Genomic DNA, 26,462 nt, shown 5'->3' on the forward strand with positions numbered 1-26,462 from the left:
ATGTCGGGGCAGAGAATGGCGAAAGGCAAACGGGAGTACTCGTCAATCACGTTGAGGAAATACGTGTTGTGGTTGTTGGAGGGGAGGGGACCTTTGAAGTCCATGCTGAGACGTTCAAAGGGGCCGGAAGCCTTTATAAGATACGCTTGTTCAGGGCAGTAGAAGTGCGGCTTGCACTCCGCGCAGATGTGCCATTCCCTGGTCACTATCCTGACCTCCTCGATGGAGTAGGGCAGGTTGCGGGTCTTTATGAAATGGAAAAAGCGGGTGACCCCTGGGTCCGCGTGGCGGGCTCTGAGGCGGTCCACTTGCGCGTTGGCACAGGTGCCGTGGGACAGGGCATCGGGAGGCTCGTTTAACTTCCCAGGACAATACAAGATATCGTAGTTGTACGTGGACAACTCGATCGTCCACCGCAAGATCTTATCGTTCTTTATCTTGCCCCTCTGTGCATTATCAAACATGAAGGCCACTGACCGTTGGTCTGTGAGGAGGGTAAACCTCCTGCCGGCCAGATAGTGCCTCCAATGTCGCACAGCTTCGACTATGGCCTGTGCCTCCTTTGCGACCGAGGAGTGGCGGATTTCGGAAGCGTGGAGGGTACGAGAGAAGAAGGCCACGGGCCTGCCCGCTTGATTGAGGGTGGCCGCCAGAGCTACATCAGACGTGTCGCTCTCGGCTTGGAAGGGGAGGGACTCATCGATAGCACGCATCGTGGCCTTTGAAATGTCTTTGATGCGGCTAAAGGCCTGGCGGGCCTCCATCGACAGGGGAAACGTGGTGATGACCCACTGGGCATAATATGAAAAGAAGCCCAAACAGCACTTGAGGGCTTTGAGGGAGTTGGGGAGGGGAAACTCCATCAGGGGGTGCATGCGTTCGAGGTCGGGGCCTATCCCTCCGTTACGCAGTACGTAGCCGAGGATGGCTAGACGGTCGGTGCTAAACACGCACTTATCCTTATTGTAGGTTAGATTAAGGTGTTTTGCTGTACTGAGGAATTTGCGGAGGTTGGTGTCATGGTCCTGTTGGTCGTGGCCGCAGATGGTGACATTGTCGAGATACGGGAAGGCTGCCCATAAACCGTATTGGTCGACCATTCGGTCCATCTCCCTTTGGAAGACCGAGACTCCATTTGTGACACCGAAAGAAACCCTTAAAAAGTGGTAGAGTCGCCCATCCACTTTGAACGCAGTGTACTTTTGGTCACTCGCGCGGATGGGGAGCTGGTGGTAGGCGGACATAAGGTCCACCGTGGAAAAAACCTTGTAATGCGCGATCCTGTTGACCAGGTCGGAGATACGTGGGAGAGGATACGTGTCCAGCTGCATAAATATGTTGATGGTCTGGCTATAGTCGATGACCATCCGATTTTTCTCCCCGGTCTTAACCACCAGCACTTGTGCTCGCCAAGGGCTGTTGCTAGCCTCGATAACCCCTTCCTTCAGAAGCCTTTGGACTTCGGACCTGATGAATGTCCGGTCCTGGGCACTGTATGGTCTGCTCCTGGTGGCGACGGGTTTGCAATCCGGGGTGAGGTTTGCAAACAATGATGAGGGGTCGACCTTGAGGGACGCGAGGCTGCAGACAGTAAGGGACCGCCAAATTTGAACGTTAAACTCTGGAGGTTGCACTGGAAATCTAACCCCAGGAGTGCTGCCGTGCAGAGGTAGGGGAGGACGAAGAGCTTATAATTTTTAAACACCCCCCCCCTGGACCCTGTGGTCCGCTTACGCAGTACCCTGTGATCTGGACTGTGTGCGAACCGGTTTTCACTCACCTTCCCAGGCTTCTCTCCGGTTTTCACCCATTGTCCCAGGCTGCTCTCCGTTTTTCTCCCGCTCTGAATCATAAAGTGATATAATTTTCCTTGCAGAAGGAGGGCATTCAACCCACAGGGTCTGCACCGGCCCTTGGAAAGAGCACCCTACTTAAGCCCACACCTCCACCCTATCCCTGTAACCCCCACCTAACCTTTTTGGACCAATCCACTTAAACTGCACGGGCGCGATTCTCCGCACCCGCGAAAAATCGCGAAACTGTCGTAAAAAACGGGCGCGTTTTACGACGGTCGGGAAGGGTCCAATTCCCGACGTATTCACTTCCGGGAAATGGGCTAGTAACGCGGCCGCGTCAATCACGTGCGCGATGACGACGGAACGCGGCGACGACACGTTCACGCCCACGCCCGATGCTGTATAAAGGCGCGGGCGAGCACAGAATCTGTCGGCCATGATGTCGGAGTCCAGGAGAGCTGCACCTCGTTTTGTGGAGGCCGATGTCGAGACTCTGCTCGATGCTGTCGAGCAGAGGAGGGGCATCCTCCGCCCGCGGAGAGGGCATCGCCAACCTGCCAGCGCGGTACGCCAGGCCTGGCGTGAGGTGGCCGCTGCCGTCAGTGCTGTGGGACAGAACCCTCGCTCTGCCGAGCAGTGCTGGAAAAAGCTACACGACCTCACCAGGGCTGCCAGGGTAAGTACCAAGAAGGTGCCCCCTGGTCACAACCATCCCTCCCCCCCCTTTACCTAATCACCCACCTCCCCCCCCTGGCACGGGGGGTGGAGGGGGATTGGGCCAGAGTTATTTGAGGATGGTTCACAAAGTTGTCACAAACCCAGCGCTCTGGCCCCGTGGAGAGATGCAATCGTCTTATGACAACTTGACCCCCAAACTGTGCCAGTATCTGAATGGACTGCTGATACCTGCCGTATTGTAATGATCTACCTATGTACCCTCCCCCAACAGGCCAAGTCCGCTCACAACAACCGTGAGCGGCACAAGACTGGAGGGGGTTCGCCCAACCTGCACCCCCTCACCACCTTTGAGCAGAGGGCACTGGACCTTGTTGGGGGGTCTGCAACCCGGGATGTCGCGCTATGCGAGGTTGGCGGAGCTGCAACAAGTGAGACAACCCTCCTTGACAAACACCCACCCCTCCCCCATCCTCTGTCCCATCACACACCCTGCCCACTGGGACACCTCCCCCATCCTCTGTCCCTTCACACACCCTGCCCACTGGGATACCTCCCCCATCCTCTGTCCCTTCACACGCTGCCCACTGGGACTGTCCAGCGGCCTGCCGAGCAAATCTAAATAACCCATCTCATTCTCTTCCCTAGGGCGTGATGCCGAACGACCAGGGCCGTCTGGCTGCAGACGGACACAGGCATCTGCCGCCACCTCACCTGGGGCCGCACGACTGAGGGTGCCCGATCAGCGGCGAGCCCCATCCTCCCCAACCCAATCTGCGGATCAGGACGCCCAGAGGGTGGCGAGACCACAAGCCACGGAAATGGCCAGGGATAACCCTCCGGACTCTGAGCGGCGCCACACCATTGAGGAGGGGCTAAATTGCGAAAACATTGGGCTTGCGGCACTGCTATCTCCCACAACATCCATCATCCCAGAGACACTCACCCCGGCGGGCCTATTTAGTGATGAGTCTCCTGGGTCACAGTCTGGTTTGCACATCACAGCTGAGCAGGTACAGCAGGTGGAGGTCGGAGCAACCGAGGGCCCGGACTCGCGGAGGCCAGACCAGGCCCAGGATGCAGCTGGCTCCCAGACGTTTTCGGAGTTCCTGGAGTTTCTCAACCCACCCGCACAGCCGATGCGTCAAGAAATCCAGGGAGACAACGACGGGATGAGGGCTTCCTTCCAGACTCTGCAGATGCTGTTAGAGGAGTCGAACTGCGTCCACGAGCAGGGAGTGGTGCCGCTCATGGCAGAGACCCAGTCCGACACCGCACGGGTGGCATCCGCGGTGGAGGCAATGGGTCAGGTGATGCAAGGCATTGGGGTTCATATGCGCGCGTCATCCTCGGCCCTGGACAGGGTTGCCCTCTCACAGGCAGCAATGTGCCAGAGGCAAAACGACATTGCCGGCGCCCTGCAGGCCTTGGCCCAGTCTCACCAGGTCATTGGCCAGTCGCAGCAGTCAGTCGCCGAGAGCATCAAGCGCCTGATACATGTGCTGGATGGCGTCGTGCACTCACAGGTTGAGATCGCACAGTCCCTGGCGGGAATGTCTAACTCCCTGGACTCCGTCTCTGCAAACCTTCGGATCCTGGTGGATACCGTTGCAGGCCTCCAGGACTGGCAGCGCCAGGTGTCGGTGGTGCGACGGGGCACCTCCCCGCTCGCACCTCTGTCCCAAAGTGAGGCCCGGGGGCCACCGGGCTCCCCGAGGGAGGAGGAGGTTTCGGGGCCTGTCCCATTAAGTCCATCACGGGACGTCCCGGAATTCTCGGCCTCCCCCCGTCCCATCCCTGGTGCATCGGGTGGGCAGCAGGCAGAGCAGGGTGGCACAACGTCACCCGAGACGCCCGCAGAGCAGCCTGGCCCATCAAGGCTGGGTCGCCCCAGGAAACGCTTGGCCAAGGAGAAACGAGTCGAGGGGGGCGATTCGCAGCAATCCTCCTCCACTCCTGCTGTATCATCTGGGGAATCACTTAGACGTAGTGGTAGGGCGCGTAAGGCAACTAAGTTAGACACTGAGTAAGTTGGCATGGGTGAAGGGCACAGTTTAGTTGTAGGGGCTAGGGCACCTGTAAATAATTGTTAACATTAAACGCACTGTTCCACCTTACTTGTAATACCGTGTGATTGTTCCACAGCCACAGGATTTGTGATGGTGACCGAGTGTCGCTGGGGTTGACGAGTGGTGAAACTTCGGTGCCGGGTGTGCAGTCCCTGCCCCTCCCCCCCCCCCCCCCCCCCCCCCCAACCCCTCTCACAGCTAGTCCACGCGGGCACGTGATGGAGTGTCAGTGACGATCTCAGCGGCCACCAAGGTGGATGGTTCAGCTATTGCCATGGATCAGACTCTCTCTAACGATTCTGAGCTCACAGCTCATCGCAGAGCGGGCTGTCATCATTCCACATGGCACTGATCACACCCACTGACACAGCCATCAATGTTGTGCCATACCGTCTGGACCCAGTGGTAAGGGTGATGTCGAAGTGGAGCAGGGTACACTGAGAGGGGGTGGGGGGGGGTTGTGGTGGTGGAAGTTGTGTGTTGACCCTCTGCACGACTAGCGGTGCAGGTGGTGGTTTGGTGTTCAGCGGGGATGTCACATGCGATGCGTGAACCGTGCTGCCACCAAGGCGTCGCGTGCCCGCCGTCCTCGCCGGGTCTGTCGTGCCGCCTCCTGGACATCACCAGCACCTGGGTCGTGTCTGCGTGCTGCGCCCGCCACTCCACCAGCCTCCTCCTCCTCCCTCTCCTCCTCCTCCTCCTCCTCTGTGCTGGAACCACTGCCACTGGCTTCTCCCTCCGCCTCCTGCAGCAGGTCATCTCCCCTCTGCATCGCGATGTTGTGCAACGCACAGCAGACCACAACAATGCGAGCGACCCTTTCGGCCTGGTACTGCAGGGCCCCTCCTGAGCGGTCCAGGCACCTGAATCTCATCTTCAGGAGGCCAAGGCAGCGCTCCACCACACCCCTGGTTGCTGCATGGGCCTCGTTGTATCGTGTTTCCGCATTGGTCTGAGGCCTCCGTATAGGCGTCATCAGCCAAGACCTCAGCGGATAACCCCTGTCGCCTAGCAACCAGCCCCTCAGCCGGGGGGGGGACGTCCCTCAAACATCGCAGGGATGAACGACTGCGCCAGTATGTAGGAGTCATGCACACTCCCTGGGAACCTTGCAGAGACGTTCATGATCCTCATGTGGGGGTCGCATACCACCTGGATATTCATGGAGTATGTCCCCCTTCTGTTTGTGAACACATCCCTGTCCCCTGCAGGCGGGCGCATGGGGACGTGAACACAATCGATTGCCCCCTGCACCATCGGTATCCCGGCCACGCTGGCAAATCCACGAGCTCGTGAGTCTTGACTTGCTTGGTCCTCGGGAAAGGCGATGTAGCGGTCCGCGATGGCATAGAGGGCGTCGGTCACATCCCGGATACACCTGTGGACCGATGACTGGGAGATCCCGGAGAGGTCCCCGCTCGGAGACTGGAAGGAGCCGGTAGCATAGAAGTTAAGAGCGACCGTCACCTTGATGGCAACCGGGATCGCGTGTCCTCCCCCCGTTCCACGTGGGGCGAGGTGCGACAGGAGTTGGCAGATATGTATCACCGTCTGCCTACTCAGCCGGAGTCTCCTCCTGCAGATGATGTCCGTCATTGTTAGGAAAGAGACCCGGACACGGTACACCCTCGGCTTTGGTCGTCGCCTCTGGCGCCGTGGCTGCACCCTCACTCTCTCCTCTTCCTCTTCCTCCTCCTCCTCCTCCTCCCCATGCTGCTCGACGACTGGCAACTCCTCGGCCCTTCCCTCTGCTGCTGCAGCTGACCCTGCATCCACTGCGGGTTGTGGGTGTGGATGCTGCTGCATCGCCAAATGCAGTGCAGCGGCCCCAACCACTGCGCAGAACATAGGCGTTCGGTTCACATACATTGTGCTAACCTACAGAAGGATGGTGGGGGGCAGAGAAACGGGACATGTTAGACGGAGGTTAGTCGACACCTCGGCAGCCGCCTGCCACGGGATACCTGTGGCCTGATTGCGGTGCTGACACGTGGGCAGCCTAACCCCTGGTCACTTTCTGCATCCAACGGCCAGTAAACTATGTCCTCCTCACGGGTGCGTCAGTGGCCTGTGGCCGTAAGCCACAGGGCAACCAGCGGCCGTGTCCTCGTGACCGGCACGCCATGGCATGGTGGCAGACATTTTGTTACGGGGTTGGACGGCTCACTCGCTCATTCTCTACCTAACCCCCCCCCACTCCCACTCCCCCCCATCTCCCCCGCTCCCCTCCCGTCTCCCCCACTCCCCCCCCCGTCCCCCCCGTCTCCCCCACTGCCCCCCGTCTCCCCCACTGCCCCCTCCGTCTCCCCCACTCCCTCCCCCGTCTCCCCCACTCCCCCCCCCACTCCCCCCTCCGTCTCCCCCACTGCCCCCTCCGTCTCCCCCACTGCCCCCTCCGTCTCCCCCACTGACCCCTCCGTCTCCCCCACTGCCCCCTCCGTCTCCCCCACTGCCCCCTCCGTCTCCCCCACTGACCCCTCCGTCTCCCCCACTGACCCTGCTCTGGACCCCCCCTCCCGTTCTCAGGGATGCCTTCTCCGTTGTGGCCAGACTCGAGCGGTGCACTGAGCGGTGCGCTGAGCGGTGCGCTCACCTCCTCCAAGCTGTCGTCAGCCAGCACGACTGGTTGACGAACTTAAATAGCAGGTGTGTTTCACGCCGTGCAAACAGGGCGCGATGATGTCGGGACTTCGGCCCATCCGGGACGGTGAATAGCGGGGGGGGGGGGGCTATTAGTGGCGAATCTGGTCGTGTCGGGGGTGTGAAGGAGGCGTTTGTCGGGAATTGCGACTCTGAGATTTTGCGGGGTTCGGAGAATAGCGGGAGGGCGTCGGAACAGCGTCGCCGTAAAAATTTACGACCCCCGCTATTCTCCGCACCGTCGTGAGTGTGGAGAATCGCGCCCCACATCTTTGGACTGTTTGAGGAAACTGGAGCACCCAAAGGAAACCCATGCAGACACAGGGAGAAAGTGCAAACTCCTCATAGACAGTGACCCAAGCTTGGAACTGATAATTGAACCCTGTAGCTGTCAAGCAACTATGCCAACCACTGTGCTACAGTGCTATCCAACTATTTCTGCTCAGCTCCTGATGGGTTCAACGACAAGGAAAATTAGGAGAAAAGTTAAGAGGAAACATAACTTAGGAAAGGTTACTGATCGAGGTGTTAAGATTCAAAACAGAGGTATAAAAGCCAACATAAGTGTACTTTACCTGCATGCTCGTAGCATTCGGAATAAGGTAAATGAGTTGATGGCGCAAATCATCGTGAATGACTATGATTTAGTGGCCATTACTAAAACATGGTTAAAGGATGGTCACGACTGGGAGTTAAATATCCAAGGGTATCAAACTATTTGGAAGGACAGAGTGGATGGTAAGGGAGGTGATGTCGGTCTGTTATTTAAGGATGATAAAGGATGACATCCGGGCAATAGTAAGGGATGACATCGGTGCTGTGGAGGATAAGGTTGAATCCAATTGGGTGGAAATCAGGAATAGTAAGGCGAAAAAGTCACTGATAGGAGTAGTCTATAGGCCACCAAATAATAACATTATGGCGGGGCAGGCAATAAACAAAGAAATAACTGATGCATGTAGAAATGGTATGGCAGTTATCATGGGGGATATTAATCTACAAGCAGACGTACCTCTCAGAGAAAAGTAAGAGACTGCTGTTTTGAGGAGATATGGCTCACACCTGCCTCACTGGACTGCAATAAAACCTGAGGGCTTCTCAATACACTGGATGAACCTCATGGCTTCATCGGACAAGGCGAAGGGTGGAGAGGTTGCCTCCTCATCAACTCCTCCTGGTGCTCTTATGTGGTGACCCTCGCAGACTAATGCTCCCTGGACCTGGAATACTTGACTGTGAAGTGCCGCTCATACTATCTTCCATAAGAGTTCATTATCAGGGCGATGTACATCCCACCCCAGGGGGACGTGAAGAATGCGCTTAATGAGTTGTACGCCGCTATAAATAACTGTGAAACAGCATATCCAGAGGCCTTGTTCATCGTGGCCGGGGACTTCAACCAGGTCAACCTCAAGAGTGTACTGCCAAAATTACGCCAACAGATCTCCTGTCCCACCAGGGGCGGCAACATCCTTGACCACTGCTACACAAACATCAAGGGCGCCTATCGATCCATTCCCCTGACTGCACTTCGGAAAATCGGACCAAAGACGCTGCTCCTTCTCCTGACATGCAAGCAGAACCATAAGCGTGAGAATTCAGTTAAGAAGGTCATGCAATGCTGGTTCAAGGCATCAGAAGAGCTCCTACACGACAGCTTGGAGTCAGTGGACTGGTCCATATTTAAGATCTCAGTGGCCAACCTGAATGGGTATGCCACCACCATCACAGACTTCATCGGCAAGTGTGTAGAAAATTCCGTGCTAAAGACCATAAGACCATAAGACATAGGAGCGGAAGTAAGGCCATTTGGCCCATCGAGTCCACTCCACCATTCAATCATGGTTGATTTCAACTCCATTTACCCGCTCTCTCCCCATAGCCCTTAATTCCTCGAGAAATCAAGAATTTATCAATTTCTGTCTTAAAGACACTCAATGTCCCGGCCTCCACCGCCCTCTGTGGCAATGAATTCCACAGACCTACCACTCTCTGGCTGAAGAAATTTCTCCTCATCTCTGTTCTAAAGTGACTCCCTTTTATTCTAAGGCTGTGCCCCCGCGTCCTAGTCTCCCCTACTAATGGAAACAACTTCCCTACGTCCATCCTATCCAAGCCATTCATTTTCTTGTAAGTTTCTATTAGATCTCCCCTCAACCTCCTAAACTCCAATGAATATAATCCCACGATCCTCAGACGTTCATCGTATGTTAGGCCTACCATTCCTGGGATCATCCGTGTGAATCTCCGCTGGACCCGCTCCGGTGCCAGTATGTCCTTCCTGAGGTGTGGGGCCCAAAATTGCTCACAGTATTCTAAATGGGGCCTAACTAGTGCTTTATAAAGCCTCAGAAGTACATCCCTGCTTTTATATTCCAAGCCTTTTGAGATAAATGACAACATTACATTTGCTTTCTTAATTACGGACTCAACCTGCAAGTTTACCTTTAGAGAATCCTGGACTAGGACTCCCAAGTCCCTTTGCACTTTAGCATTATGAATTTTGTCACCGTTTAGAAAATAGTCCATGCCTCTATTCTTTTTTCCAAAGTGTAAGACCTCGCACTTGCCCACGTTGAATTTCATCAGCCACTTCTTGGACCATTCTCCTAAACTGTCTAAATCATTCTGCAGCCTCCCCACCTCCTCAATACTACCTGCCCCTCCACCTATCTTTGTATCATCGGCAAACTTGGCCAGAATGCCCCCAGTCCCGTCATCTAGATCGTTAATATATAAAGAGAACAGCTGTGGCCCCAACACTGAACCCTGCGGGACACCACTTGTCACCGGTTGCCATTCCGAAAAAGAACCTTTTATCCCAACTCTCTGCCTTCTGTCTGACAGCCAATCGTCAATCCATGTTAGTACCTTGCCTCGAATACCATGGGCCCTTATTTTACTCAGCAGTCTCCCGTGAGGCACCTTGTCAAAGGCCTTTTGGAAGTCAAGATAGATAACATCCATTGGCTCTCCTTGGTCTAACCTATTTGTTATCTCTTCAAAGAACTCTAACAGGTTTGTCAGGCACGACCTCCCCTTACTAAATCCATGCTGACTTGTCCTAATCCGACCCTGCACTTCCAAGAATTTAGAAATCTCATCCTTAACGATGGATTCTAGAATTTTGCCAACAACCGAGGTTAGGCTAATTGGCCTATAATTTTCCATCTTTTTTCTTGTTCCCTTCTTGAACAGGGGGGTTACAACAGCGATTTTCCAATCCTCTGGGACTTTCCCTGATTCCAGTGACTTTTGAAAGATCATAACTAACGCCTCCGCTATTTCTTCAGCTATCTCCTTTAGAACTCTAGGATGTAGCCCATCTGGGCCCGGAGATTTATCAATTTTCAGACCTTTTAGTTTCTCTAGCACCTTCTCCTTTGTGATGGCAACCATATTCAACTCTGCCCCCTGACTTTCCTGAATTGTTGGGATATTACTCATGTCTTCTACTGTGAAGACTGACGCAAAGTACTTATTAAGTTCCTCAGCTATTTCCTTGTCTCCCATCACTAGATTACCAGCGTCATTTTGGAGCGGCCCAATGTCTACTTTTGCCTCCCGTTTGTTTTTAATGTATTTAAAGAAACTTTTACTATCATTCCTAATGTTACTGGCTAGCCTACCTTCATATTTGATCCTCTCCTTCCTTATTTCTCTCTTTGTTATCCTCTGTTTGTTTTTGTAGCCTTCCCAATCTTCTGACTTCCCGCTACTCTTTGCCACATTATAGGCTCTCTCTTTTGCCTTGATGCATTCCCTGACTTCCTTTGTCAGCCATGGCTGCCTAATCCTCCCTCTGATAACCTTTCTTTTCTTTGGGATGAACCTCCGCACTGTGTCCTCAATTACTCCCAGAAACTCCTGCCATTGCTGTTCTACTGTCTTTCCCACTAGGCTCTGCTTCTAGTCGATTTTCGTCAGTTCCTCCCTCATGCGCCTGTAATTACCTTTATTTAACTGTAAAACCTTTACATCTGATTCTACCTTCCTTCTTTCAAATTGCAGACTGAATTCTACCATATTATGATCACTGCTTCCTAAGTGTTCCCTTACTTTAAGATCTTTTATCAATTCTGGCTCATTACATAACACTAAGTCCAGAATAGCCTGTTCCCTCGTGGGCTCCATCACAAGCTGTTCCAAAAAGCCATCCTGTAAACATTCAATGAATTCCCTTTCTTTGGGTCCACTAGCAACATTATTTACCCAGTCCACCTGCATATTGAAGTCCCCCATGATCACTGTGACCTTGCCTTTCTGACATGCCCTTTCTATTTCGTGGTGCATTTTGTGCCCCTGGTCCTGACCACTGTCAGGAGGCCTGTACATAACTCCCATTATGGTTTTTTTGCCTTTGTGGTTCCTCAACTCTACCCACACAGACTCCACATCGTCTGACCCTATGTCGTTTAGTGCTATTGATTTAATTTCATTTCTAATTAACAAGGCAACCCCGCCCCCTCTACCCACCTCTCTGTCTTTTCGATAGGTTGTAAATCCCTGGATGTTTAACTGCCAGTCCTGAACCCCCTGCAACCATGTCTCTGTGATGCCTACCACATCATACCTGCCAGTCACAATCTGGGCCACAAGCTCATCTACCTTGTTCCGTACACTGCGGGCATTTAAATATAGCACCTTTAATTCCCTATTGACTGTCCCTTTTTGTTTTCTTAGTGTGGTGGACCTTGGTTTACTGAGCCTTTCCATACACTGTGTCATATTTTGTGAGATGGGGACTATCGTAACCTCTCCTGAGCTCTGTCTTTTCGTGATTTTTTGTAATCCTAAGCAGCTACGCTTCCCACTGATTCCTTCACCTCTTGGTTCCCTGACTTTCCCTTCCCCCCAAATCTCTAGTTTAAAGTCCGATTGACCACCCTATTTACTCTTTTCGCCAGAACACTGGTCCCAGCTCGGTTCAGGTGGAGACCATCCCAACGGTATAGGTCCCCCCTGTCCCAAAACTGATGCCAGTGTCCCATGAAAAGGAACCCCTCTTTCCCACACCACTCTTTCAGCCACGTGTTAACTTCCCTTATTCTTGCCTCCCTATGCCAATTTGCACGTGGCTCGGGCAGTAATCCGGAGATTATGACCCTTGAGGACCTGTTTTTTAATTTGAATCCTAACTCTTTATAATCTCTAAACAGGTCCTCTTTCCTAGACTTGCCTAAGTTGTTGGTACCGACATGGACCACAACAACTGGATCCTCCCCCTCCCTCTCCAATATCCTTTCAAGCCGGTCAGAGATGTCCCGCACCCTAGCACCGGGCAGGCAACATACCATGCGGGACCCTCTATCCTGCTCACAAAGGATACTATCTATCCCTCTGATAATAGAATCCCCTACAACTACAACTTGCCTATTTACTTCCTCCCCTTGAATGGCCTGCTGAACCATGGTGCCTTGGTCAGCTGACTCATCCTTCCTGTAGCCCTGTTCGCCATCCACACAGGGAGCAAGTGCCTCGTACCTGTTGGACAGGGTCAAGGGCTGAGGCTCCTGAGTTCCTGACTGCTGGTTCCCTTTACCTGCCTGACTTGCAGTCACACCCTGCTGTCCCTGGCCACTGGCAGGATTTAAACTATTTACTCTGACAGGTGTGACTGCCTCCTGAAACAAAGTGTCCAGGTAAGCCTCCCCCTCCCGGATGTGCCTCAGTGTGTGAAGCTCAGACTCCAGCTCATCAACTCTGAGCCGGAGTTCTTCGAGCAGCCAACACTTACTGCAGATGTGGTCGCTGCAGCTCGCAATGGGATCTGCCAGCTCCCACATCAAGCAGCTTAAGCACATCACCTGACCAGCCATCTCTAATTAATTAATTTGTTTAATTTAAGTTTACGAGTTTTAAATTTGGGGCAGATTGGTTATCAACCAATCAGGTCACAGCTTCCATCTGATGTCACTTTTGAAAAAAAAGTGGAAAACAGGAAGTTACCGTTAGGTCTGTATACTCACCCAGAGACTGCTCCTCCTCCTCTGAACGGCTCCCGAAACTAGGCCTTGATCCCCGGGTTAAAGTGAGTTTTTATACTCACCCAGAGACTGCTCCTCCTCCTCTGAACGGCTCCCGAAACTAGGCCTCGATCCCCGGGTTAAAGTGAGTTTTTATACTCACTCAGAGACTGCTCCTCCTCCTCTGAACGGCTCCCGAAACTAGGCCTCGATCCCCGGGTTAAAGTGAGTTTTTATACTCACCCAGAGACTGCGCCTCCTCCTCTGAACGACTCAAACTAGGCCAACAGACAGAACTTTTTTTTTTGGCTAGAGGAGGAGGATGGGTGGGAGACACTACGTAAGTAGTGTTTCGGGTAAAGCTGTCACTCGCGAACAGCCCCTTCACAAACCACCTTCAACTTACGCTGACCGCACTGCACGTATGCAAATGTCCCCGGAACAGCCAATCAGAAGCTCTGCTCTGCTGCCCTCTGCTGGATGCTTGACTTCCGTCGAACTCCTCGGGTCACTGATGCAGGTGCACCTTCAACTTACGCTGACCGCACTGCACGTATGCAAATGTCCCCGGAACAGCCAATCAGAAGCTCTGCTCTGCTGCCCTCTGCTGGATGCTTGACTTCCGTCCAACTCCTCGGGTCACTGATGCAGGTGCACCTTCAACTTACGCTGACCGCACTGCACGTATGCAAATGTCCCCGGAACAGCCAATCAGAAGCTCTGCTCTGCTGCCCTCTGCTGGATGCTTGACTTCCGTCAAACTCCTCGGGTCACTGATGCAGGTGCACCTTCAACTTACGCTGACCGCACTGCACGTATGCAAATGTCCCCGGAACAGCCAATCAGAAGCTCTGCTCTGCTGCCCTCTGCTGGATGCTTGACTTCCGTCAAACTCCTCGGGTCACTGATGCAGGTGCACCTTCAACTTACGCTGACCGCACTACACGTATGCAAATGTCCCCGGAACAGCCAATCAGAAGCTCTGCTCTGCTGCCCTCTGCTGGATGCTTGACTTCCGTCAAACTCCTCGGGTCACTGATGCAGGTGCACCTTCAACTTACGCTGACCGCACTGCACGTATGCAAATGTCCCCGGAACAGCCAATCAGAAGCTCTGCTCTGCTGCCCTCTGCTGAGAAGGTAGTATGTACATTCCCCAGATCAGGGTTTATGTCCTGACAGGGTTCCTCCAATTGGGAGGAAGCTCCGCCCCCAAAACACCTGGCAAGTTCATATTCCAAGATGTGGATGGCGAATACAATGAAAGTTCTGACCTTTTTGGGGGTCAGAACACCAATATAGCAATGCTGTTATTGCATAATGTGTTGGATCTCTGTTGAAGTGTTTTATTAAGCAAAAAGGCTGGGAACACTAAAGGAGTAAAGAGAGGGGAGTGTTACGTATCAAAGTTACACCATTGGCTGGTGTAATGTCACATTTAAACCATCATCAAAGCATTTTTGGAATTCACCATTGTATCCTGTTTGAGCAGCATCTTTCAAATAAGCCCCTTGCACTGTGTCATACAAACTTGATGTGTCCCACCTCTGATTTTTTCTCTTTGCGGCTACAACAAAGAATATAACACTGTTCTTCAGGTGTGGCACTTTCAGATACCGAATTGTTTTACAGGACATCTGTTGCTATTTTTTAATGCATTTTTTTACTCTCCCTGGATTGAAGCTTCTTCAAGGTTATTTCTGTACATCTGGACTTTTCAAACTTTTTTACAGGTAAACTACGATAGGCACTGTTATCATGTGACTTATACAAAATTATCCAAATAAGGCAGTGAGATTTTGAACAATTCTCCTCCCACTTGTGGTTCTTTGCTTTTGTTCTGGCTAAGCACAGTTTATATTCTTACAATGAAGCATTAACAAAACTTATACTTTGGATGAGAACCATAATTAAATTAAGGATTGTGTTTTGTCCTCTTGGAAGAGGAGTCCCAGTTTTAAATCCATAATTCTATAATTCCATAATTCAATAGTTTGGAGCCATTTGAAACCTTCTTTAAACTTGGTCTAAGGTCTTTAATTTAAAAAAGCCCATCAAAGCAGTTCTCTAAAAAACTGCTATCATAAGTCTGCACCCTAACAATACTATATAAATGCGAGCTGTTAGGCAGCACGGTGGCGCAGTGAATTAGCACTGCAGCCTCATGGCGCCGAGGTCCCAGGTTCGAATCCCGGCTTTGGGTCACTGTCTGTGTGGAGTTTGCACATTCTCCCCGTGTCTGCGTGGGTTTCGCCCCCACAACCCAAAGATGTGCAGGGTAGGTGGATTGGCCATGCTAAATTGCCTCTTAATTGGAAAAAATTAATTGGGTACTCTAAATTTAAAAAAATAAATAAATGTGAGCTGTTTTTGTTTTTGCCCACTCCCTTGATCTTGATGTTGAATGTTTCAGATTTGTAGAATCTCAATAATTATAGCAGGTTGATAATCTTTAATTAAAAACAGAAAATACTTTAAATACTTTAAATCCTCAGTCAGTCTAGCGACATTTGTGGAGGGAGTAAAATAGTTAACTGTTTCAGTCATGACCTTTACACTGCAGTTCTGATGAGTATTTATAGATATTTCTCTTTTTGTTCAACATCTGCAGAATTATGATTTTTTAAAATAATGTTTCATTTTATGTGTTTAGTGACAGAGAGAATAAACCAAGGAATTATTACAGTTTCAATAATACTTACATTTATTTTAATCTTGCAGGAGGTATTCTTTTGTGTCCTGGATAGTAAAGATGGAATTCTCATTGGTGCTGTGAATATGCTGAGAAATATTTTCATGCCAGCTATTTCCACAGCTGAAAAATGGGGAGCACTTAATCAATCAATTCATGGGGAGAGAGAGAAGAAAACTTTCAAAGATACGATTCGCAGATACATCACTTTTCTAAGTGGTAAGGTATTTTAACAGTTAAATCAGTATGAACATTAGAAACATTATGGCTTTTCTTTAAATTCTAGATGAATGTTCATGATTTTACCATTGAGTCAGAAGCCAGAAGTGACATAGATTTTTTAAAAAATTTAGAGTACCCAATTCATTTTCCAATTAAGGGGAAATTTTAACGTGGCCAATCCATCTATCCTGCACATCTTCAGGTTGTGGGGCGAAACCCAAGCAAACACGAGGAGAATGTACAAACTCCACACGGACAGTGACCCAGTGCCAGGATCGAACCTGCGACCTTGATGCTGTGAGGCAGTAGTGCGACCTACTGCGCCACCGTGCTGCCCTAAAAGTGACATAGATATAGGGCTGGATTCGCTGCCGCCTGCAGTGGAGTTTCCGATGTTCAAGCCCATTTGCATCTGATTAACAGGCTGGACAGAGGATTCTCGATGCGGCCGAGACTGTCCAGCCCTCTGCGCTGGGATTCACGTGGACGTGGATTGGTACAAGTATTTCTCAGTGTGCTCTGACAGGGTGAACCAATGGATAATATTTAAGTAGGTGCCCCGGAGGCCTCTACACTTCCTCCACAATGGAAATACTCCCCACCCTCTGCCGCCCCACCAGAGACCCCTGAACAGAGTGCCCTGACCAGAAACCCTCCAAAACAGGGAAACCAGTATATCAGAGAATCAACCCCCCCCCCCCCCCCCAACCACCACCCCATAACAGAGCAAACCACCCACCATGCATTAGTCACCCTTTCCTTGAAGCTAAAGAACAGCCCAGGCAAAAACAGAGAGAAAAACACTGCTTTTTCACTCACCAATGCCTTACACCTGCTGCCTAAGACAGATGTCTGGAAACTAGCTAGAATGTCAAAGCTACATCACAGGGTGTTAACCCCCTTCATATCCTTTAATCCGGAAGGCTTCTATTCACTTTAAAGAGAAATAGCTTTCAGTAGCCTGTAATTGACAGCTTCCAGACAGCCAGATTTCTGTATTGATGATTTTTATTCCCCTTCATGCTTGAATGTATCTCAAGTACACTGTTGTAAAACTAACTGCAATGTTGAGAAATATCTAGGAGTTAAGTGCTTTCATTTCCTCTTTGTCTCAGCAGAAAACACTTTGTTGCTTTTGATGTCACAAGCTGTCACTCATAGCTAAATGCGCATAATCATTGTGGCTAGTTTCACAGTGGGAAGAAGAAGATTCGGACGATGCCCTACCACCTGTCTTCTCATGGCTTAGCCGAGCGGGTAGTCCAAATGTCTAAAAATGGGAAAAAAGAAACAGACCACGAGCTCGCTTGACACCAAACTGGCTTGGGTCCTTTTCAACTACAGGACCACACCATATGTGATGACAGGGTTTGCACCAGTGGAACTGATAGGTTGATGCATCCGGACGAGACTCAGTCTCCTATTTCCTAACTTAAGCGGGAATGTTGAAACAAAACAGGAGGCTCAGAAAAATAATTATGCCACTTCACAACTTCATAGGACTCTCAGGCCGGGACATACCTTCTACATTGGCAGTTTCAGAGACCATAAGACATAGGAGCAGAATTAGGCCACTCGGCCCATCGAGTCTGCTCCGCTATTCAGTCATGACTGATATTTTTCTCATACCTATTCTCCTGCCTTCTCCCTGTAACCCCTGATCCCCTTATTAATCAAGAACCTATCTATCTCTGTCTTCAAGACACTCAGTGAATTGGCCTCCACAGCCTTCTGTGGCAAAGAGTTCCATAGATTCACCACCCTCTGGCTAAAGAAATTCCCCTCATCTCTGTTTTAAAGGATCATCCCTTTAGTCTGAGATGGTGTCCTGTCGTTCTAGTTTTTCCTACAAGTGGAAACATCCTCTCCACGTCCACTCTATCCAGGCATCGTAATATCCTGTAAGTTTCAATAAGATCCCCCTCATCCTTCTAAACTCTAACGAGTACAGAGCCAGAGTCCTCAAAGTGGAATCAGGTCCCCTTGGATCCCTGGATGGTAGTTCAGTCGTCTGCCCCCATGTCATACAAGATAAGGTGAAGACCAGGGAGAGGACTGCAAAATTGCATCATTTTCGGAGCAGGGAACCTTCGATAGCAGGGACTACTCTCGACGGAGTGGCATCCTCAACATCTTTGGAACCTACCATTGGGCAAGGGACTAAACCCATGATTCACCAAGGAAATTATAGGCTGGTGAGCCTTACGTCAGTGGGAGGATAATTATAGGAAAAGATCTTTAGAGACAGGATTTACTCACATTTGGAAACAAATGGACTTATTAGTGATGGATAGCATGGTTTTGTGAAGGGGAGGTCCTGCCTCACTAATTTGATTGCGTTTTTCGAGGAAGTGACAAAGCTGAGAGATGATGTAAAGGCAGCAGATATTGTATACATGGACTTCAATAAAGCCTTCGACAAGGTATCTCATGGTAGACTGGTACAAAAGATAAAGTCACATGGGATCAGAGGAGAGCTGGAAATTTGGATACAGAACTGGCTTGGGCACAGAACACAGAGGATAGCAGGAGAAGGGTGCTTTTCTGAATGACTAGCGGTGTTCCACAAGGATCAGTTCCAGGACCTTTGTTGTTCGTGGTGTAGATAAATGATTTGGAAGAAAATGTGGATGATCTGATTAATAATTTCGCAGACGACACAAAAATTTGGTGGAGTTGCAGTTAATGAAGAGGATTGTCAGAGGATATAGCAAGATGTAAACTGGTTGGAGTCTTGGGCGGAGAAATAGCAGATGGAGTTTAATCTGGACAAATGTGAGGTAATGCACTTTGGAAGGTTAAATGTATGTAGAAATTACACAGTAAATGGTAGAACTCTTGCGAGTGTTGAGAGGCAGAGAGATCGGTGCGTGCATATCTACCAATCTCTGAAAGTGGCAACGCATGTGGATGAGGTGTTCAAGAAGGCATGCTGGTCTTGATCAGTCGGGGCATTGAATATAAAAGTTGGCAAGTTATGTTGCAGCTGTACAGGATCTTAGTTAGGCCTCATTTGGAATATTGTGTACAATTCTGGTCACCACACTACCAGAAGGATGTGGATGCTTTGGAGAGGGTACAGAAGCGGTTTACTAGGATATTGCCTGGTATGGAGGGCATTAGTTATGAGGAGAGGTTAGATAAACTCGGTCTGTTCTCAGTGGAACGACGGAGATTGAAAGGCGTTCTGATAGAGGTCTACAAGATTATGAGTGGCATGGACAGAATGGATAGTCAGATGCTCTTTCCTAGGGTAGGAGAGTCAAGTACTAGGGACCATAGGGAAAAGTTTAAACAGATATGCGAGGCACGTTTTTTACACAGAGGGTGGTAATTATTGTAAAAGGGAGAAAAATGTTCCATGACTAAAGCAGGAACTCAAGGAAGACATAAAGGCAAAAACTAGGGCATATTATACTGCAAATGCTGGTGGTAAACTGGAGGATTGGGAAAACTTTGAGGTTCAGCCAAAGTTTACTAAAAAATAAAATCAAAAGAGCTAAGATAAGCTATGAAAGGAAAGTAACAGAAAACATGCCAAACGCATACCAAAAGCTTCTATAAGTATATAGACTCATGGAGGTTTGAATCATGGAAACAGGCCCGATGACCCAACTGGTCCATGCCACCTAGTTTTTACCACTAAGCTAGCCCCAATTGTTTGGATCTGGCACATACCCCTCTATATCCATATGACCCAAAAAACCATTGAAATGCTTTCTAAAAGACAAAATTGTACATGAGCTGTCTCTGGCAGCTCGTTCCAGACACTCACCTTCCCTACATGTAAAAAATTGCTCCATTGGACCCTTCTGTACCTCTCCTCTCTCACCTTAAACCTGTGCCCTCTAGTTTTAGATTCCCCGACCTTTGAGAAAAGTTACTGACTATCTACCTTATCTATGCCCCTCATTATTTTATGGACCTCTGTAAGATCACCCCTAAGCCTCCTAATCTCCAGGGAAAAAAGTCCCAGTCTGTCCAGCCTCTCCTTATAACTCAAACTATCAAGTCCTGGTAACATCCTAGTAAATATTTGGAGCACTCTTTCTATTATTAATATCCTTTCAATAATAAGGTGACCAGACTATACACAGTATTCCAAGTGTGGCCTTACTCATGTCTTGTGCAACTTCAACAAGAAGTTCCAACTCATGTATTCATTGTTCTGACCAATGAAACCAAGCATGCCGAATATCTTCTTCACCACCCTGTCCACATGTGACTCCACTTTCAAGGTGCTATCAACCTGTACTCCGATATCTCTTTGGTCTATAACTCTCCCCAACACCCTACCATTAACTAAGTAAGTCCTGCCCTAATTTATGATCTACCAAAATACATCATCTCACATTTATCCTAATTAAACTCCATCTTCCATTCCTCGGCCCACTGACCCAATTGATTAAGATCCCGTTGCAATCCTAGATAATCTTCTTCACTATCCACTATGCCACCAATCTAGATGTCATCTGCAAACTTACTAACCATGCTTCCTAAATTCTCACCCAAATCATTAATATAAATAACAAATAACAGTGGACCCAGCACTGATTCCTGAGACACACCGCTGGTCACAGGCCGCCAATTTGAAAAACAATCCTCTATAACCACCCTTTGTCTTCTGTCATCAAGCTAATTTTGTATCCAATTGGCTACCTCACCTTGCATCCCGTGAGATTTAACCTTATGCAACAATCTACCTTCTCAATGGCCTTGCTAAAGCCCATGTAGACAACGTCGACTGCACTGCCTTCGTTTGCCTTCTTGGTTACCCCTTCAAAAAACTCAAATTCGTGAGACATGATTTTCCACTTACAAATCCATGCTCAACAACCCTAATCAGTCTTTGCCTCTCTAAATGCCTGTAGATCCTGTCTCTCAGAATACCTTCTAAGAACTTACCACCACAAACATTAAGCTCACTGGTCCGTAGTTCCCAGGCTTATCCGTTCGGCCCTTCTTGAACAAAGCCACAACATTTGCTATTCTCCAGTCTTCATGGCTGTCGATGATTTGAATATCTCTGCCAGAGGACCCACAATTTCCTCCCTAGCCTCCCACAATGTCCTTCCAGCATCTCCTTGTCTGTAATTTGTACACTCCTCAAGATATCACTATTTATTTCACCAGGTTCCTTAACATCCATGCCTTTCTCAACAGTAAATACCGATGAGAAATATTCATTTAGGATCTCCCAATCTCTTGCGGATCCACACATAGATGACCTTGCAGATCCTTAAGTGGCCCTACTCTCTCCCTTGCTACTCTTTTGCCCTCTATGTATGCCCTTATCTGCCAAAGCAATCTCATGTCCCTTTTGGCCCTGATTTCTCTCTTAACTCTTCTCCGACAACCCCTATACTCTTCAAGGGAAACACTTGATCCCAGCTACCTATGCATGCCATATGCCACCTCCTTCTTTTTGACCAGGGCCTCAATATCTTGTGTCATCCAGGATTCCCTACTTCTACCAACCTTGCCCGTCACTCGAAAAGGAATGTTCTCACCCTGAACCCTGGTTAAGACACTTTTGAAATCCTCCCACTTACCAGCCATCCTTTTGCCTGCCACAGACTGCCCCAATCAATTTTTGAAAGTTCCTGTCTAATACCATCAAAATTGGCCTTGTCTCAATTTAGAATTGAACTTTTGGGTCAGACCTATCATTCCCCATCGCTATCTTAAAACTAATGGAATTATGGTCACTGGACCCAAAGTGATCTGTCGCCTTCCCTTCCTTATTTCCCAAGAGGACGTCAAGCTTTACCCCCTCTTTAGTCGGGCCATCCACATACTGAATGAGAAATTCCTCCTGAATACATTCAACACATTTCTCTGCATCCCATCCCCTAATGCTACGGCTGACCCAGCCAATGTTGGGAAAGTTAAATTCCCCACTATTACCACCCTATTTTTCTTGAGGTCACTGTGATCTCCTTATATTTTTGCATCGCAATTTGGTGCTGACTATTTGGGGGCCTGTAGTACAATCCTATCAAAGTAATCTCTCTCTTCTCATTTTTCAATTCTATCCATATAGACTTTGGGCGAACACTCATAGAACATAGAACATAGAACGATACAGCGCAGTACAGGCCCTTCGGCCCTCGATGTTGCACCGACATGGAGAAAAAAAAACTAAAGGCCATCTAACCTACACTATGCCCTTATCATCCATATGCTTATCCAATAAATTTTTAAATGCCCTCAATGTTGGCGAGTTCACTACTGTTGCAGGTAGGGCATTCCACGGCCTCACCACTCTTTGCGTAAAAAACCCACCTCTGACCTCTGTCCTATATCTATTACCCCTCAATTTAAGGCTATGTCCCCTCGTGCTAGCCACCTCCATCCGCGGGAGAAGGCTCTCGCTGTCCACCCTATCTAACCCTCTGATCATTTTGTATGCCTCTATTAAGTCACCTCTTAACCTTCTTCTCTCTAACGAAAACAACCTCAAGTCCATCAGCCTTTCCTCATAAGATTTTCCCTCCATACCAGGCAACATCCTGGTAAATCTCCTCTGCACCCGTTCCAAAGCTTCCACGTCCTTCCTATAATGAGGCGACCAGAACTGTACGCAATACTCCAAATGCGGCCGTACCAGAGTTTGGTACAGCTGCATCATGACCTCATGGCTCCGGAACTCAATCCCTCTACCAATAAAGGCCAACGCACCATAGGCCTTCTTCACAACCCTATCAACCTGGGTGGCAACTTTCAGGGATCTATGTACATGGACACCGAGATCCCTCTGCTCAACCACACTACCAAGAATTTTACCATTAGCCAAATATTCCGCATTCCTGTTATTCTTTCCAAAGTGAATCACCTCACACTTCTCCACATTAAACTCCATTTGCCACCTCTCAGCCCAGCTCTGCAGCTTATCTATGTCCCTCTGTAACCTGCAACATCCTTCCGCACTGTCTACAACTCCACCGACTTTAGTGTCGTCTGCAAATTTACTCACCCATCCTTCTGCGCCCTCCTCTAGGTCATTTATAAAAATGACAAACAGCAACGGCCCCAGAACAGATCCTTGTGGTACACCACTCGTAACTGAACTCCATTCTGAACATTTCCCATCAACTACCACTCTCTGTCTTCTTTCAACTAGCCAATTTCTGATCCACATCTCTAAATCACCCTCAATCCCCAGCCTCCGTATTTTCTGCAATAGCCGACCATGGGGAACCTTATCAAACGCTTTACTGAAATCCATATACACCACATCAACTGCTCTACCCTCGTCTACCTGTTCAGTCACCTTCTCAAAGAACTCGATAAGGTTTGTGAGGCATGACCTACCCTTCACAAAACCATGCTGACTATCCCTAATCATATTATTCCTATCTAGATGATTATAAATCGTATCTTTTATAATCCTCTCCAAGACTTTACCCACCACAGACGTGAGGCTCACCGGCCTATAGTTACCGGGGTTATCTCTACTCCCCTTCTTGAACAAAGGGACCACATTTGCTATCCTCCAGTCCTCTGGCACTATTCCTGTAGCCAATGATGACCTAAAAATCAAAGCCAAAGGCTCAGCAATCTCTTCCCTGGCTTCCCAGAGAATCCTAGGATAAATCCCATCCGGCCCCGGGGACTTATCTATTTTCACCTTGTCCAGAATTGCCAACACTTCTTCCCTACGCACCTCAATGCCATCTATTCTAATAGCCTGGGTCTCAGCATTCTCCTCCTCAATATTATCTTTTTCTTGAGTGAATACTGACGAAAAGTATTCATTTAGTATCTCGCTTATCTCCTCAGCCTCCACACACAACTTCCCACCACTGTCCTTGACTGGCCCTACTCTTACCCTAGTCATTCTTTTATTCCTGACATACCTATAGAAAGCTTTTGGGTTTTCCTTGATCCTACCTGCCAAAGACTTCTCATGTCCCCTCCTTGCTCGTCTCAGCTCTCTCTTTAGATCCTTCCTCGCTTCCTTGTAACTATCAAGCGCCCCAACTGAAACTTCACGCCTCATCTTCACATAGGCCTCCTTCTTCCTCTTAACAAGAGATTCCACTTCTTTGGTAAACCACGGTTCCCTCGCTCGACCCCTTCCTCCCTGCCTGACTGGTACGTACTTATCAAGAACATGCAATAGCTGTTCCTTGAACAAGTTCCACATATCCAGTGTGCCCAACCCTTGCAGCCTACTTCTCCAACCAACACATCCTAAGTCATGTCTAATGGCATCATAATTGCCCTTCCCCCAGCTATAACTCTTGCTCTGCGGGGTATACTTATCCCTTTCCATCACTAACGTAAAGGTCACCGAATTGTGGTCACTGTCTCCAAAGTGTTCACCTACCTCCAGATCTAACACCTGGCCTGGTTCATTACCCAAAACCAAATCCAAAGTGGCCTCACCTCTTGTTGGCCTGTCAACATATTGTGTCAGAAAACCCTCCTGCACACATTGTACAAAGAACGACCCATCCAATGTACTCGAACTATATCTTTTCCAGTCAATATTAGGAAAGTTAAAGTCTCCCATAACAACTACCCTGTTACTTTCGCTCTTTTCCAGAATCATCTTCGCCATCCTTTCCTCTACATCTCTAGAACTATTAGGTGGCCTATAGAAAACTCCCAACAGGGTGACCTCTCCTTTCCTGTTTCTAACCTCAGCCCATACTACCTCGGAAGAAGAGTCCCCATCTTGCATCCTTTCTACCACCGTAATACTGTCCTTGACTAGCAGCGCCACACCTCCCCCTCTTTTGCCCCCTTCTCTGACCTTACTAAAGCACCTAAACCCCGGAACCTGCAACAACCATTCCTGTCCCTGCTCTATCCATGTCTCTGAAATGGCCACAACATCGAAGTCCCAGGTACCAACCCATGCTGCCAGTTCCCCTACCTTATTTCGTATACTCCTGGCATTGAAATAGACACACTTCAAACCACAGACCTGAACACTGCCGCCCTCCTGCGAAGTCAAAACTGTGCTCCTGACCTCTCTACTCTCAATCTCTCGCACCCCAAAACTACAATCCAGGTTCCCATGCCCCTGCTGAATTAGTTTAAACATAGGAACTCAGACTATCCCCTCTCAGTACTGCCGTGATATTCTCCCTGATCAAAAATGCAACTCCCCCTTCTCTCTAGCCGCATGTTCTATCTTTCTGATAGCATCTGTACCCCGGAACATTGAGCTGCCAGTCCTGCCCCTCCTTTAGCCATGTTTCAGTAAAAGCTATAATATCTCAGTCCAATATACCCGTCCATGCCCTGAGTTCATCTTCCTTGCCCGTCAGGCCTCTTGCATTGAAATAAATTTCATTTCGACCTCCCTTGCTCTCTTCCTGCTTTCTCTGACCATCTGTCCGGTCATGTTTTGTACACTCTCCCTGTATTTTTTTTGATATATCTTAACTTTACTGGACCAATTTATTCACTGAGTTTTCCACAGTCTCTGTATTCTGTACTGTGGCCCTTTTTGATCTTTGATTTTGGTTTCTCTGCCTTTCACTTTTCCCCTTACAGCCTTTTGTTTCTGTCCCCACTTTACTTCCCTCCAACTTCCAGCATCGGTTCCCATTCACCTGCCACCTTAGTTTAAACCCTCCCCAACAGCATGAGCAAACACTCCCCCAAGGACATTGCATCCAGTCCTGCCCAGGTGCAGACCGTCTAGTTTGTACTGGTCCTATCTCCCCAGAACCGGTTCCTATGGGCAGCACCTTACACATGTGGATAGTACTGTGGCTTCACAGCGCCAGGTACATGGAGGGAGAATTCAGAATGTCCAATTCACCTAACAGCACGTCTTACGGGACTCATGGGAGGAACCCGGAGGAAACCCACGCAGACACGAGAAGACGCGCAGACTCCGCAAGTACAGTGACCCAAGCCAGGATACGAACCTGGGACCCTGGCGCTGTGAAGCAACATTGCTAACCTCTGTTCTACCATACCGTGCTCTACCTCTCTTCACTAATATGCCCAACCGAGGAGATAGTCTCTGGGATGGTGGAGGGTGTCAGAGACAGATGTGACGGAAAGTCAGTGTCATCCTCCGGCCTGAGCCCAGAGTCTCAGGTGGAGATCCGGAATTCGGGCTGCCCTCTCCGCCAGTGCTCAGCATTCTGGGGGGCACTGGCTCTGGCAATGACTGAGGTCAGGGGACTCCAGTTGGACTTGCCCAAACTCCGGTAAGTCCTGAAAGACACAAGAGAACATGTAATGAAATGAAAATTGTTTATTGTCACAAGTAGGCTTCAAATGAAGTTACTGTGAATAGCCCCGAGTCGCCACATTCCGACACCTGTTTGGTGAGGCTGGTACGGGAATTGAACCGTGCTGCTGGCCTGCCTTGGTCTGCTTTCAAAGCCAGCTCTTTAGCCCTGTGCTAAACCAGTCTGATTAGACAGCGGGCC

At 49.3% G+C, this 26,462-nt stretch overlaps 1 protein-coding gene across 1 annotated transcript in view; it reads left to right on the plus strand.

Moving 5' to 3' along the window:
* The window catches only part of LOC119966923 (dynein heavy chain 8, axonemal-like), a 1,786,259-nt gene that overhangs the window by 209,893 nt on the left and 1,549,904 nt on the right, over positions 1–26,462 (plus strand). The window contains exon 6 of the mRNA XM_038798881.1: positions 15,867–16,056. Within this exon, the coding sequence (XP_038654809.1) occupies positions 15,867–16,056 (190 nt within the window). The remainder of the gene's footprint in view (positions 1–15,866; positions 16,057–26,462) is intronic.

The sequence above is a fragment of the Scyliorhinus canicula genome, chromosome 6 (assembly GCF_902713615.1).
Source record: "Scyliorhinus canicula chromosome 6, sScyCan1.1, whole genome shotgun sequence".
Classification (NCBI taxonomy): domain Eukaryota; kingdom Metazoa; phylum Chordata; class Chondrichthyes; order Carcharhiniformes; family Scyliorhinidae; genus Scyliorhinus; species Scyliorhinus canicula.